Consider the following 15376-nt stretch of genomic DNA (forward strand, 5'->3'; position numbering starts at 1 on the left):
AGGAAAGGAAAAGTAGGAGGGCAGGGTAGAGGTGTGGAAAAAGAGGAGAGGAGAGAAGAGCAAGGGAAGACAGTGGGAGGAAGTGTGAGACGGAGCAGTAGACGGGGGAAGGAGTGCAGGGACACTCTGTGGTGTGAGCGCTCCGTGCTGCTACAATATGACTCTGACAGGCTTATGTAACCAGACTGGCCTGGCATTTGGCTCACAGCAGACGCCGGCTGCACTGACTGTTATATAACTGCATTAGCTGCTCCTCTGAGCTGAGGGATAGCATGCGCATTGGAGAGCTCTACAAGCACACAAACACACTTAGACTTCCAGACTTTTACACATTCAGCTGAGGATGGAGCGCGGCTGCGTTGCGCTGCAGCCTGGATACGCCCAAATGAACAAGATAACAAGTTCATCAGTTCATTAGAAAAAGAGCTGTTAGTGCCCACCTTCAGGCTGTAGAGAATCTGCACAATCAGTCCATCAGGCATCAGCGTATTACCTTCCCATCATCCAGCAACAAGTTTCCCATCATGAAAAGCCTAATTGGGGCTTAATGTTGGGTAAATGTTTCCAGTGCACTTGCAGTATACCAGCAGGGCCCAAACTCAATTAGCTCCCCTGCATGCTGAATATAATTTAATGGGGCTGGAATGGATTCAAGTCTTAAAACCCAATTACACCTCAGACAGGCATTTCCAGTCATCCCGCCGAAGAGGTGGTCAGGGATGCACAATCCTTTCGCAGAGCGACGTGTACCTGAATCAGCATCAGCTGGAAAAGTTATTGTTAATTTATTGCAATGAACAATGACTTGTTCAGTTGAAAATACAGAGATGATCTATTCTTATGTAGAGAGAATGACCTCACTCTTGGCAAATGAATGCAAAATGCAGATAACGCCGGCATTTCCAAGCTAATGTGGGAAAATGGAAGTGGAGATTAAGGTCAGGGCCAACAGTGCAAGTGATAACAATTGTCTCAGTCAATCTGCAATTAAAAATCCCTGGGTGCCTAACCAAGCGTGGCTGCACAGCCACACTAAGTGGCTCATAATCAGCACATTACAGCCTCTGATCTCCTATTACAGCGACAAATTGCTTCTGACGATAACAGAGGAAATGAAGGTGGGATTTATGACACCGGAGCCAATGGCCGAAGACGGAGAGTGTATTAAATCTATCCTCGGAGAAAAAAACGAGCTCACATTTGGACACCCGATGGTTACAGGGGGAAATAAGGGGAGATTTATGACGCTTTTTATCATTTGTTCCCGGATGCTGTTGGCTGTGTTCAGCTGGTTCATTTCAGAAGCAACTAATGGAACTAGCCTCTGCAATTTCTGGAGAAATTGCAGAGGGATCGCTGGAACTCCCATCCCTCGTGTCTTGCTAATTTCTAAATAGTTGAAGTTGACTCTATCTCTGTGTTTAGATGAAGCTCTGTGTACATGTAGAGTCAGGACATCAGCTGGAAGTAAGTTACGAGTGGCTGTTAAGGTTGCAGGGGTGAGAGTGTGGGCAATTTTCTATCTGGCTCAGATTGAAAATTCACTTAAACTTTGTTCTTAAAACCTGCAGTTGAGAAAGAAACCATAACTCCTAATGGCACCGTTTTGCCACCTTGAGCACTGCAGGGCCTTCCTACATAAATCAATGTTGAATCTGTGTTTCTTGTGTACAAAATGAGGATTTATATACAGGCAAGTTAAAAGCAGAGCAACATTTGTTTTTCTATGAAAATTCTGCTCTCTTTTGTATTGAAGTCTCTGGGGCTGCTGGGTGTTTTCCTGTCATTTGGAGACTACAAGGACAAAAAGTTGTACGGAGTATTTTCAAATATCAGGTTACGCTGTGAGACAGAAGCAACTTTTAACAAGGTTTTGTTGGGGAAAAGCTGTGCATGGTCAGTAAAGATTGTGAGTGCTACAGGAAGGGAAAGTCAATTTTTTCAGCTTCACCCGCTCTGTTGAATTTCAGTTAAGCTCCAGTTGTGGACACTGTGGATCTTAATGGGGACTTTTTTTTCCCCAATAAATTGTTGATTTTCTTTTGTAAAATGTAGAAAATAAGCTGGTTGTTTTGCAACAACAACAGGATGGCACATCTGAAAATGTTGACCTGACTAAATTCTAAGCAGATTTCAGGGTTTCAGTAAAATGGCTAAGAAATGTTGTAGAGCTGTATTGTCAAAATTATGTGCTATATTTTTTTTTCATGGCAAAATCATAAGGAAGCTAACGAAGCAATAAATAAATTAATGAATAAACAAAAACAAATGTATATGAAAATGAACTGATACTGGTGTAAATGAACACCGACTTTGTATTAAAAAGTTGAACAGTTTAAAAGATGACTACTCCAATGTACTTCAGTCTTTAAGAAACAGGTTATTTTAGCAAAGAAAAAAAAACGATAGAATTTTGTTTGCGTCATTAATGCACCATAATGTATTTATAACAATGTGTGTGTTTGTTTATGTGTGTTTCATATGAAAAAAATGTGGCATTGTTATTTTGGAGCCAATCTTCACAGGCCAGTTTCTGCCAGATTTAACCACCTGTTCCCTTAAAACTGCACAGATCCTCATGAATGCTTGTTATGAAATAAGAGAATAAATATTAGCTGGATGTCATCAGCAATTCTTCAGATAAGGATTTTCTCATTTTGTAAAAAAAAAAAAGAGTGTTTTTTGTAGCGGTTTGACTCATTTTTGAGGACAAGAAACTGACAAAAATCCCTGTGAACATTTCTGTGGAGTCGTGTTGAACCTTTTTTTGTGAAATCGTCATCAACCCTCTGTAAAAAGGGAATTTAACAATGTACACACCTACCCTTTTGTATATATGCCAGCACTGATTCTGAATCCCCTTAGATGTACTTTGCATTCATTGCACTTGGTAAATGGGGCGGTCAGTTTTAGGCATGAGGTAGGAAAATTTAATGTCAGCCAGTCACAGGCAGGGGTGTTTCATGAATGAAAATAATGGAAAATATTAAACCTGCCACTCAACAATGAAATGTTTAGCCATGAAAGCAGCGAACTGACATGAAGGCTTGCAAAGGGAGAGAACAGTTGTCCAATTTTCACACTCAGGTTTGAAAGCTAGTTTACTCAAAATGTGTAATCATATAGTTGTCTTACCTTACAGTCTTTGTGTCAGTACTGGCCTCAAAATCTGCACCTCCTCTGAGGCTAACCAAGTTCTTTATTAATGACTACTGCCTAAAGTCAAGTGACAATGTGCACATACCACTGGTCCATTCTTGGCTGAACATTCATGGCAGTGTAGTCTTACAGATCACTGCTAACAAGACAGACAGTTAATGAAATCGGAGGGGCGATTATATAATATAGTATATAGTAAATTATATCCACCTTTGCAGGCACTACTGCACCACTGGCCGTAACTTGACAAATAACTCCAACCTGACCCACCAGATGGTTTGTTTCACAGCAACTTCTCCCATGGTCTCGATCTCACAAGAATCAAGCCGCTTCGAGAGTAAAAAATTGTTCCCAGATGGTTCTAATAGTCGGGATTTCTCTATCCTACAGATTCATCTGTTACCCGAAAAAAGAAAAAAAGAAAAAAACTTAAATGAATCTGCTGACTGACGAGAAATATCCCCTTTAGATCTGGCATGATTATTCATCACTATGCAAATGCTAACACTGCTTAAATGTTTTATGGCTCTACAGTTTTGTGCAGTCTTCCCCCGCAGTGTTTTAAGAGCTGTTTGTTTCCCCTTTATGAGAGAGAAGAAATAAGATTTCAGTCACAGCTAAACTGTGACACTAAACACCAACTCAGGGTTGGAATGGATAGGCTGAGCGAGGGGTGGTGATGTGGGAGGGTGCAAGTCCACAGGAGGTAGTGTGTCCTGAACATTTCCATGCACTGCCAACTGGATTGAGTGACAGTGGCAGCCAAAACCAACATGTCCTGTCTACCAGCCAGGCAAGAAGGAAAAAACACAGCAGGGACTGCAAACGCTGGCACCCACGACTCTGCCCCTGCCTGAACCAGCGGAGAGGACAGGTCATAATTTACACCGAGGGGGGGGGGTTTCGACAGAGGAAGTCATGCACTTTCACTTCAGCTACAGAAGCATAACCAGTGAACAATCAGCAGAATGCAAGATATCAAACAGCTGCTGCATAGTAAAAAAAAAAAAAAAAAAAAAAAAAAAAAAAATCACTGAGTCAACCTGATGGTTTGCTTGTTTTCGACTTGCCTTTATACTGTACGTGATGCTTCGCCCAGAGTACAGAACGTGCTGTGATGTGCCTGGTATGAGCCCCTCCCTGGTGGTGTCAAAATGTCTCGTGGCTGAACTTTATCAGGTGATGCGCAGGAAGGAGCCACCACACCGTCTGCACAGCGGTGACTGAGCAGAGATGCAGATATGTTGCGCAATCACACCCACCAAAAAAAGTCTAAATCACCCCGAAATACTCACATTTTAAATGCATTGTCATCATCAAGCGTGAGAAAGAGTCACCCCCCCACCCCCCCGTGCCTTTCCATATACTTGTTTCTGTGGCTGTTAGTAATCACAAGCGAACACAAGCAGAATAAACCTCACAATAACACTCCATCGAGACAGCTTGAGAGAAAGTTTTCATCTTTATTAAAAGTGTTTATACATTTATTACAGTTATACTTCCTGTCAAAGACCAGTGCCTCATGGCATGCAATGACCGACTCACCACAATATAAGGAAAGGCGAATAAGCACATCGGCATCGGTGATACAACGTTTCTGAAACGCAGGACTACAGAAAGGCACTTACATGAAATGGATTACAGCGGCCATTCAGGCTAAATAAAAACCCTTACAGAGATCAAATGTACAACGGTTAAAAAAAAACAAAGAAGACAAGGGTTTTCAATTTATCACAACACTTTTGAAAATCTCCATTCACAATACTCCTATGTAGCCATAGCAACGGAATATCTCATTCATGTAGTTGCCTGTTTAGCTTGATGAAAAAGAACAAAATGACAAAAAGGGACATTATTGTACCAAAGAACTGTTTTCGACATGTGCAAACATACTGATTCATTCTCGTTTGAGTCCTATTGAAATTGAGGTAACTACTATATAATGCATAAGTACTGTACCACCATCACAACCATCACATCACCATGAAAGTCGGCACATTTTAACAGCAATTTATCACCTCTGAAATGCATCATTAGTGTTTTTTGAACAGTGCAACAATTACAATTTTTTTTGCTTCCTTCACTTGACAGACTCCTGAAAATAATGACATTAACAAGAACGCAGGTAGTGTGGAGTTTATGTTCCCCCCCCCCTGTGGAACCTTAGGACTGCACGCGGCATGATGCTGATCTGTTGTGGATCAATACAAGTCTCCCTGCTGCAAACAGACTGCTATAAAGGAAAAGATTGCTGCCCGTGGCTGTCCGACACCACTCACAGTCAGACATGGAAAAAAATTAGCACCGGGTATAAATTGTCTTAAAACTGCAGCGGACATGGAAGAGCTGAGATTAGACTGGCTGTATATTAGGGCTCTCTGGCTCAAGGTGACATGGTCACACGTATAGCTTACAGCACCAGGGAAACCCTGTTATGATCTACAGGGCGTGCCTTATTTGCCTTATCTAGCTCTCACACTCACCTCACTCTGGGGCTCCTGAGCAGGGTTCCCCTCGTCGCCCCCTGTTGTGCAGGAGTCCAGCTAATCAGGGGTATTCCAGATCTAGCCAATCAGAGAGGTCTGATCAGAAAATCCTTCAAAAAGGGAATGAAACATTTCAGGGATCTAACACGGTGTCTTGTTGTTGAGTCCCTGTTAAGAGTCCAGAAGGTAAAATTCAGGCACAAAGATAACGGAGCCTGTAAAAATCACACCACAGAGGGGGATAGTCGCACATCACTCTGAGCCATTGGCAAACAAACAGAAATTCCTATGACTGAAACCTTCATCAAAGAGACAAAAAAACAAACATAATCAACGTAAACTTTCAAACTTATGTCGTGATTATCATTCTCAGTAAAACAACACAAGCACAAAAATAAGACTATTATAATTAGGCTATCATATGAAAAATATATAAAAAGAAAATATTCCCTCTAGATCCTTTTGTAGCATCCTTCAAACTGCCCAATACGCAAGGCAGGAAAAAAAGCCCCCAACAACAACCAGAGGACATGGCCCGCTCAGTTGAACTCTCTGTCAGGGAAGATGAGAGGTGCAATGAGGGTCCAGAGGTAGAGACCGAGGCCCAGCCAGCTGGAGCTCATCTTCACCCACACAGCTGGCATTCTGCTCTGCATGGCCTGCGTGGTGGTGTCTGGTCTGAGGGAGCACACAGAGGGAAAGGCACAACTTAGCTGATGCTACCGCCACCTCCTACATGCACATGAGGTTCATCCAAAACTTCATTCAAGGCACATAAATGTTGGCCGACTCTTTTCCTAAATGGAAACTCAATCTGTGCTCCGAGAAGGTAGAAAATTCTGGGAAGTACGGCGCCCTCTGGTGGCTGGGTTAGGGTTTAAAGACAAATTAAGAACGTTTGGCAACGAACTTAAGCGTCCAACGGTAAGCCGGAACTCTGTTTTATAGCAAATTATTTCCTCACGATAAAAAGGATTGTTTTAACATTCGTAGTAGTCTCACACTCCGTGTGTGGATTTGGTCATTATCAAAACTCTCTAATCAACTTTGTGACAGGAAGGCATGCGGCACAACCACGGCGTTATCAGTTGCTGACTGGGAAACTCCACCGCAGCTAACAGGCAGCTGAAAGAGGTTCATTCACGAGAGGCAAATACTGGACTTTCACTTCCTCCTCGCAGTTCTCCCTTTTGTAAGTTTGAACTGTCTGACATCTGAACACCTTGTTGTCCAATTGTGTACGGGTCACAAACACTTACTGGTACCAGTTGGTAAGAGTCATCATGATGTAAAGGGAGGCCAGACACAGGTGGAAGTGGAAAAAGGAGTAGCTGTAAGAGACTGCCTCCTCCTCGTTGTCGACGGCCCTGCGCATGCCGTCCTCTCCGACGACACCCTCCCCTCCCGACCCGCTGCCCTCCTCTGTCTGCATCAGTTTGTTCACCTGGGTGTTGCTGGATGACCGGATACTACCAGACACGCAGGGAGAAGTAGATTACAAAAGTTAAAAAAAAAAAAAAGAAAAGGTGGTTAAAACTGAAAAATATCTCTGTGGTTTCTGCACTGCTAAACTCACCTGGCATAAAGAGTGCAAAAGAGGAAGATGATCAAACCGACGATGCCCTGAGCATCCCACCACTGCACCTGTCCCGTGCTGCTATCGTGTGTTTCAGACGAGTTGACATTTGTTGAGACCAGACTCAACAAGCTGGGGTTACACTTGCGATCTAAAGTGCGGGGCACACACATTGACACACTCCGTTAGAAATGTGAGATATCACATTAGCCTCTTTTATGCCTGAGCCAGTGAATGTTCGCAATGTTTTACAAAAACAGAAATTGGGCTCTTTGGGGAGAACAGGGATGACTCGTCATTTCAGACAACACGCAGGACCACTTCTGTGTTGGGCTGCTGAGATGCGCTTTCAGTGTCGTGTGTGAACGGAACAAAGATGCCTGCATGTGTAAGGCCTTCAGGTGTTAAGTCCAATTCAACTATCTTAAAATGCACTTCAGAACCCGTATTTCCAAACCTCTGGGAGAAACAGGAATAAGAATTTTAAAAAAAACGTTTTTAAGGGCAATCTTTCATTTTTTCTTATAAATGACCGACTTTGCCCGTAGGCTCGCCAGTATTGGTTGTGCGTATTCAAATGAATAGCAAGAGCTATGTATCTGGCCGGAAGGACTGAAAGGAAGATAAACACACATGCCGTGTTAGATCTAAATGGGTTGAAGAAAACTAACCCTACATCTATTGCAATGCTACCTACGGTTGATATCCACTCGAGAGAGGCGGGTCACACAAACAGACACGAGGCACGAGCTAAATCAGCTGCTGGCTCATGTAGCGTACCGGGTTAAACTCACCTTTACTGTTAAAAAGCTGCAGCAGATTGACAGCAGGTGCATAGACAAAGTGAGTAGAATCCTAACTCAACATGCCATCAAATGTTTTAGAACAGTAATGGAATCGGACTTCAGGCGACTCACTTGGATTGTTGGTCATTGCAGACCAAGTGATGTACATGGTGTAGAGGGAGATGATGGAAGCCTGGAGCAGACCAGAGTGGGGCTGAGCTTCCTGTTTGCAACGGGACAAAAACACTCGGATTTAACCGCCAACCTGCCTTCGAACAACGATTAACTGTGGCGTGTGCGACCCCTCCCAACGCTGTACCTGTATCTTAGGTAATATGGAGACGACGGAGACGATGACGCAGAAGATGAGGTTGAGGCTGATGAAGACTTTGTGTTCTGTGCAGTCGTCCGGCTGCGTGTAGTAAACGTAGAAGAGCACCATGGCAGCAAACGCCAGAGCATAGTGCAGGACGGTGAAAGTCAGCAGTCCTGCAATAAACAAGAAGACACCATGTGTGACACGAGCAGAGAAAGATAGACAGACATCCGATGCCGACTTGGATCAAATATCTGAAAAAAAAAAAAAAAATCTAATGTGGCAATTTCACGATTCCTAAAACTTGGCAGTTGGTATGAAAAAGACAACATTTGGAGGAACTAAATAAATGAGAGCCATTTTAACGGCAGAACTTTCAAATAACAGCAGTAACAGCTTGTTGCTGACATAAAACAACTCTGCCTTTTTTGCTTCTATAAGTTGGATGTCATCATCTGCAGTCTGGCAATTGGTTCTTCATAATTAGCCTCGATCGTTTCACCTCCATACATGAGTCCAGCTTTGATTTTCTTTCACCCACAGTCAACACTATATTCAATTATTCTATTCATATCAAACCATCTTCAAATGTTTAACTCAAAGCAAAGAATCTGTCTTTTAGGATAAACCTTTACCTGCAAACCAGCATTTGTTGTCGGTCTCCTCAGCATTTTCCACCCAGATCTTGTTCCAGGAGTGGGCAAAATCAATGAGAAGAATCAGCTGAATTATAATGAAGATGAAGGATCCCACCAGCCCAAAGTAAAACCACACTGTTTAAAAAGAAAAGGCACAAACACAGAGGTATCCTGTTACTGCTTAACAGTAATAAATATAAATGTATACACACATATTTGACAGAGATACTGTTAAAGGAAAAAAAAAAAACTATGTAGAAGCAAATAGAGCTTGGCAACATGATATCCCATCACAGCTGACCGGCTGATGGATGTGTGCGATAGTATCTGGCAACCGTACTTTTGTTTTGGTAACATCAGAGCTGTCACAGACGCTGGTGTATCAACTTGATCTACGTCTACAGTTGGATCACATCATACTCATACGACCTTCATTGTTCCGTCTAGAAAAGAAGATATGTGCCTCGTTCGGCACGTTAGCAGGATGATTCAAAAAGCTTTTTGTCAGAAATGGGACACGGCCCAATTCAGAAGAGGTCTAGTTCTGATTACGATCCCGGAGTACAAGTTCGCTGAACGTGTGTGGCTCACATTTTCATTTTGGCGCATGTGAAGGTTTAAATCATTTCAGTCTGATTGTTGAAACCAACTTCAGCCGGCATCAGTGCTGTGGTTTGTTAGGAAGTGGTGCAGCGATACATGCCGCTACACCACACACTGTTGGTAAAAACATCGTGAAGCGCGAGTAGGGGTCATGCATTCGTATCCGTTCCCAGCCAGCATGTCCATGTGGGGCCCATAAGGTTTAAATTTGGTCTGCAGATAAGGGTCCCATGTGGGTTTGTCCGCAGTTTCCACGGTGGCCTCACCTGTGTTTGCCCATATGGGTTTCAAAGTGCAACTAGAAGGGTTAGGGTTAGGGTTATGCTAAGCGTTAAATTATTCCAAAGGCAATATAGATAAACACATCACACAAAGTAAAAGAATGTTCACATTCAAATAGGCTAAATGCAAAGTCCAACTAAAGCCACACAGCAACTTAAAACCCATAGGGGCAAACACAGGTGAGGCCACCGTGGAAACTGCGGACAAACCCACATGGGACCCTTATCTGCAGCCCAAATTTAAACCTTGTGGGCCCCACATGGACATGCTGGCTGGGTTTCAGTGCTTCTTAAGCCTCTACACTTCTCGACGGTGTTCAAATTGTTTTGTTCAGGCTGATTTTGACCTTAGTTGGATGGCATGAGCCCTCCGAACAGTTCAAGACTCAGCAACAATCTGTTCTTTTGTTTGGGTTTGTGGTTTCACGTTATGGCAGCGCTGCCCTATTAAAGCACTGCGCCGCGACCTTGGTTGCCAAACTCTACCGCAGCTTCTTCTCACTCAGCAGAGTTGTCAGTACCAGAATGAAATGTTCCGTCGGGGATGAAGAAAGCGCCCACGGTAATCCCAACCAGAATCAGAAATTTAAAGAACCAGAACCTGCAGAGACGAACATCAACAAACACACCGTCAGCACAGACGACAGAGGTAGAGTTTCTAATCCAGCCAATAGCTCGGAACCTCTGTGGAACGATAACAGCCTAATGGAGCTCTTACCCGCTTTGAATAGCTGCACGTGGGTCTTTACTGTTACGGACACGAATCATTATGGCAGAGAACAGAAAGAAGAAGCAGGTCATGGCAAAGCACATGCGGTACACGGACTTGTAGCCCACAATGACATCACAGTTGACCTGGTTGTCAATACCAGGTATAGATGTTCCTCCCTGACAGAATCCTGGGATCTAAGAAAGGGAAGAAAACCAGATAAAACAAGCTGCAAACACGATCAACAGCTTATCAACTGTAGATGGGGAAACACTAATGTCTCTGGCTTCAAGTTATAAAAAAAACCAATGAATCCTACTTTTATAAGGCATATGGAAGAAAAAAAAATTTCTAAGAAGTTATCACAAAGCAATTATTTTTATGTATGATAGGAATATAGCCTTAAGAGCCTCACTTTACGGAGCTGTGTTTCCATTCCAGGAAGGATCATGATGACGGACACCATGGTCCCCAGCAGCAGAAAGAAAGAGAAGACCAGCCGTGTGACTGTGGAGTTATTGGAGGAGGGACAGCAGCCGCACAAAAGACATGGAGCTGAGCCGCACAGACAGGAGGCCTGTGAGGGGACAAGGTTGGGGAAAGGGAATACACACAAAGAGAGTCAAGACTTTGGTTAAGACAGGGTATTAAAAAAGAGATCAACCAAGAGTGAATGAATGCTGTCAGCTGCTCGCTGAGGCATAAAACAAATCATAAGTAGTGAGATGGGCATATATAATGTCAAATAAACCAAAAGGATAACTGGCCCCTGGCTTCTAGGTTGTCACAGTTCATCCACACAGAAAGAGACAGGACTTTTCTGCCCTGTTTTAACTGGCAAAGCAACTTCAGGTCTGAAGCAGCTATGACTGTGGCGTTGCTTCTGAAGCGTCTGAAGGTGTTGATTTATAAGAGCTAATATAATACACTTTGTATTCAGTCCGTTAATTGCTCGAACTGTCTAACATATGGCGTAAATGGCGTTAATGTTTCTCATCAACGCTGTGCAACTGCCCTGCCCAGTTCTGACACTTCCTTAGTCATTATCTATTTATAATGCTGACTAGCTTCACAAGCTCCCTTGGTTTGAATATACATACAAAAGCTACATGTCTAATACAGTTAGAAACGGACCTTGACTCGCTAACTGGCTTGTTTGAGTAAAGGGTTTTTACGTTAATGTTCGCGGTCACGTAGTTAGGACTTAACTAAAAAGGTTAGCACCCTTTTCTGATGTTAGTTTAACCTGACGACAGAACACGAGAGAACAAAAGCCTCTATCTGATAAATAGACTAACAGAACTGTTAACATGAGGTACTTACACAACTAGCTAAAGAACACAAGGCCATGCAAGCCCCCATTTTGACAAAATATTGCTGAGATGTTTAGCTGTTTTCCCGACGTCTCCTTTAGGGCTGCGATACGCTGTCAAAACACAACACAGAACCGGAAGTCAGTCGACAACTTTTCGAAATAAAACTCCACAGTTGACTTGGGTTGAACTGATTACGACAGCGCGCAGCCTCTACACAGCATATTGATCAAAGAACAATGTGTGTTCAGCCAGAGGCTTCTTCAGCTCATTCCTTCCCACAACAGTAACTCCACAGAATTACCTTTTACAATAATCTATGACTGATGAATGAATTATCTGCGTTCCTTATTATAATATCCCTCTTTGAGATTGATCAAGCATTATTCAATTCAATGTAAGGGGAGCACTGGAAAGCAGACAAAACATTTCCGTAGAACCACACGACTTCAGTGTGGGCACCTCGTGTTTTACTAAAAGTAAAAACCATTATAAAAGTAAACTATATTATACTGGAAAAGCATTATACTGGATTTCATTCATTATTGAAATGGCTGCATCCTTCCCCTGCAGCATGCAGCCACATTCTTTGTCCTCAGGAGCCCACGGTTGTTTAACCTCAGGAACCACTTTTCTATTTTTCCTTGTGAAAATCCAGTTGATCAGAGAAAAAGCAGGTGCTCAGTTTCTTTTTAATATAAACCAAGTTCTGTCAGCTCTTGGGCATAACCACTCACAGCTGTGAGTCTTCTGTAATCACCGCGTTGTTCTCATAGTGGCAGTCTAACTTGCCCGGCAGCAGTTGGCAGCTGATATGTGCATCTTTGTCTTATTGTTCATGGGATGAAGCTGCCAGAATCACCACTCTTTCATCACTTACTCCAAGGAATGACTTGTAGTTTTCCCCTTCAGTAAGAGTTGCAACAAAGGAGACATAAAAGACAGGGGAAAAAAAGTTTTCTTGTTTTGGCTCTTTAAAGACTGTTGTTGGATGTTAGAAAGGTGTTAAAAAGGGGTTTCTGGCACAAAAACTTCCAATGTAAGGGGGGCTGCAGGAGTGAAAACTCCTGCAGCATGAAGCAAAAGTATGCAACAACAAACCCAGACTTTAATTACACCATGCCTAGAATAAAAGACTTAAATCTAATGACAAATCAACTGTCTGAGGAATTCTGCTTCCAAAAAAATAATCAGAACGTATAATCAATGTAATGCATGCAAAGGAAACAGCTGGCTGCAGTCTTTTCCCAGAGAACATACATATTAGTTTGAGCTGTTAGTGTAAGAAGAAAGTTTGGCCTACAATTGGGTTTTATGTCTCAGGACATAATAAAGAGGTCAGGTTTACCTTCATCCTTACCAGGTGCTTAAATTTGATAAATACAACTTCAGGAGAACAACGTATTACACCATTTCATAATTTATTCAAAATGAACTTGAAGGCTGAAATGCTGAAGCAGAGTGAAAAACATACTTACTTACACTGGCACTGCTACCATAGGAATTAAGAGGGTAAATAGTCATTGGGTGCTGCTAATCAAACACTTAATCAGTTTGATATGTTTTGTCAGTCTGCTGGTCTGGAGCATTCAGATATGTGTTAACACAATGCCAAGGAGGAAGGACATCAGCAATGATCTTAGCGAAGTAATAGTTGCTACCAAGCAATCTGGGAAAGGTTAAAAGGTCAGAAAATTTGGAGTTCATCTGTCATGGTCTGTGAATTTTGTTGTTTCTGGCTCTGTCTTATCCTATTGTTCTGATTTCCACGATTTTGTGTTTTATGGCTATTTGCTTTTGCTCTCTGTCACACCCGGGGAATGGAGGACGCAGATGCAGGAGTTGTAATTCCAAAGCTTTTATTGTGAGGGCGGAAAGTTTAACAAGCTCCTCCTGAGAGAAACTATTCTAATTTATTCTAATAATATACTTTCCCAAAATGGAAAAGTATATCTATATAAAAATGATCAAAACTCAAAATCACTCCACTAAACGGAGGAACAAACAAAGAACTATGAAACGTTACGGGTAACTAAAGATCACTCCTGCTGTGGAGGAAAAACAAAACACCTCTCCTATAAAACGGAGGAACTACACTATGAGAAATTTACAAACAAAAATCACTCCAACTAGGAGGAAAAAACAAGAAGGATATAAACAAAGCTATCACTGTGTCTCTTACAGGATTTAATTATCATGAAGAAACAAAAACTCTCTTTCGAGGATAAATACCAACTGGTAAATTTGGAAAACGAGGCTTGGACAAAGGCGAGAATGATGCACTACAATCGGACAGATACAACACACTGGCACAGGACAGGGGGAGACCCAGACTCTGCACACCGGGGTAATGGGAAACAGGTGGAATCATTCATACGACAATCAGACTGGAGCACGAGAGGAAGGGCAAGTGACCTGAAACGAGAGGGAAGTTAATCTTTCAAAATAAAACAGGAAATGACGAAACAATACGTGAGACGAGACAAAAACCCAGGTTGACCTCACCGCGGTGACACTCTCATGTTTTGTTTTGTATTATCTTTGAATCTTTTACTCTAGAGCTTATTTTCCTCAGCTGGTGTTGCTTTCTGCAAAAAAGAAAAAAGTATAATCTCAGACTCAGCTCAGTTAGCATGCAAAAGGTAGACATTCATGGCAGTCAGAAAAAACCTGAGCAAGTAAAAGCAAAAAAGTATTTTCTTTCTAAAAAAACAAACAAACAAGAACATGGCAGCACAGCTGCAAAGTTGCGTCTGAACAAACCACAAGACTTCTGTGGTTTTGTTCAGCATCGTGCTATTGTATCATAACGAAAACTGGAATTCAAATCTTTTGTTGCGTTGTATACGATGTGTGACAAGTAGTGACAAAGTTAAACCGAACAATTTGGACAGACAAGAGCAAAGTGAAGATGTTTTACCATACTGCACAGTGCCACGTTTGAAAAGGAAAAAAAACAACAACCAAAGAAACAAACACAGTATATCAGCTCAAACGCCTCATACCAACTCAAGCACGGTGGTGGAGGCGTTGTCATTTGAGCTTGTTTTACAGCCACAGGACCCAGGCACCTTGCATGCACTGAGTTGCACATGAACGCCTCTGTGCATTCATGCTGTATTTTGTGCAAGTCATGAGACAGAAAGGAAAGATGAACACAGTAACACTGTTTGATCTTCTAATTATCCATGTCTCAATTTCAAAATCCCTTTTAACATTACGTTATCACTATCATTACAATTAATGACTTGATGGGGAACCTTCATTAAGTTATTAAATCCCCATGAACAATGAAGTTGCACCACTCTATCTGATCCCAAACACAAGTAACATTGCAAAAACAATATATGCAACACAGATTTGTGATATGTTACTTTTTTAATAATATTTCGAGTTTTAGTTTGTTTAGAGCAAAAGAAAACATACTTAATTCATAGATCATATCAAGGAAATCTTTCGATCTTATTGGTTTTACACAGTATGATATACATAACTGTGAAGATTTAAAGC

General features: G+C 42.1%; 1 protein-coding gene across 1 annotated transcript; it reads right to left on the minus strand.

Annotated features, from left to right (window-relative positions):
- Nucleotides 1-4602: 4602 nt before the first annotated feature.
- On the minus strand, nt 4603-11996 carry serinc2l (serine incorporator 2, like). The gene is made up of 10 exons (XM_075465216.1): nt 11877-11996; nt 10969-11130; nt 10563-10750; nt 10366-10445; nt 8958-9095; nt 8326-8495; nt 8139-8229; nt 7222-7372; nt 6905-7114; nt 4603-6323 (listed from the first exon to the last, which is right to left on the minus strand). Exons 1-10 carry the CDS (start codon nt 11913-11915, stop codon nt 6185-6187), a joined length of 1368 nt encoding a protein of 455 aa, XP_075321331.1. The 5' UTR covers nt 11916-11996; the 3' UTR covers nt 4603-6184.
- Nucleotides 11997-15376: the final 3380 nt, after the last annotated feature.

This window comes from Odontesthes bonariensis, chromosome 5, assembly GCF_027942865.1.
Source record: "Odontesthes bonariensis isolate fOdoBon6 chromosome 5, fOdoBon6.hap1, whole genome shotgun sequence".
NCBI lineage: Eukaryota > Metazoa > Chordata > Actinopteri > Atheriniformes > Atherinopsidae > Odontesthes > Odontesthes bonariensis.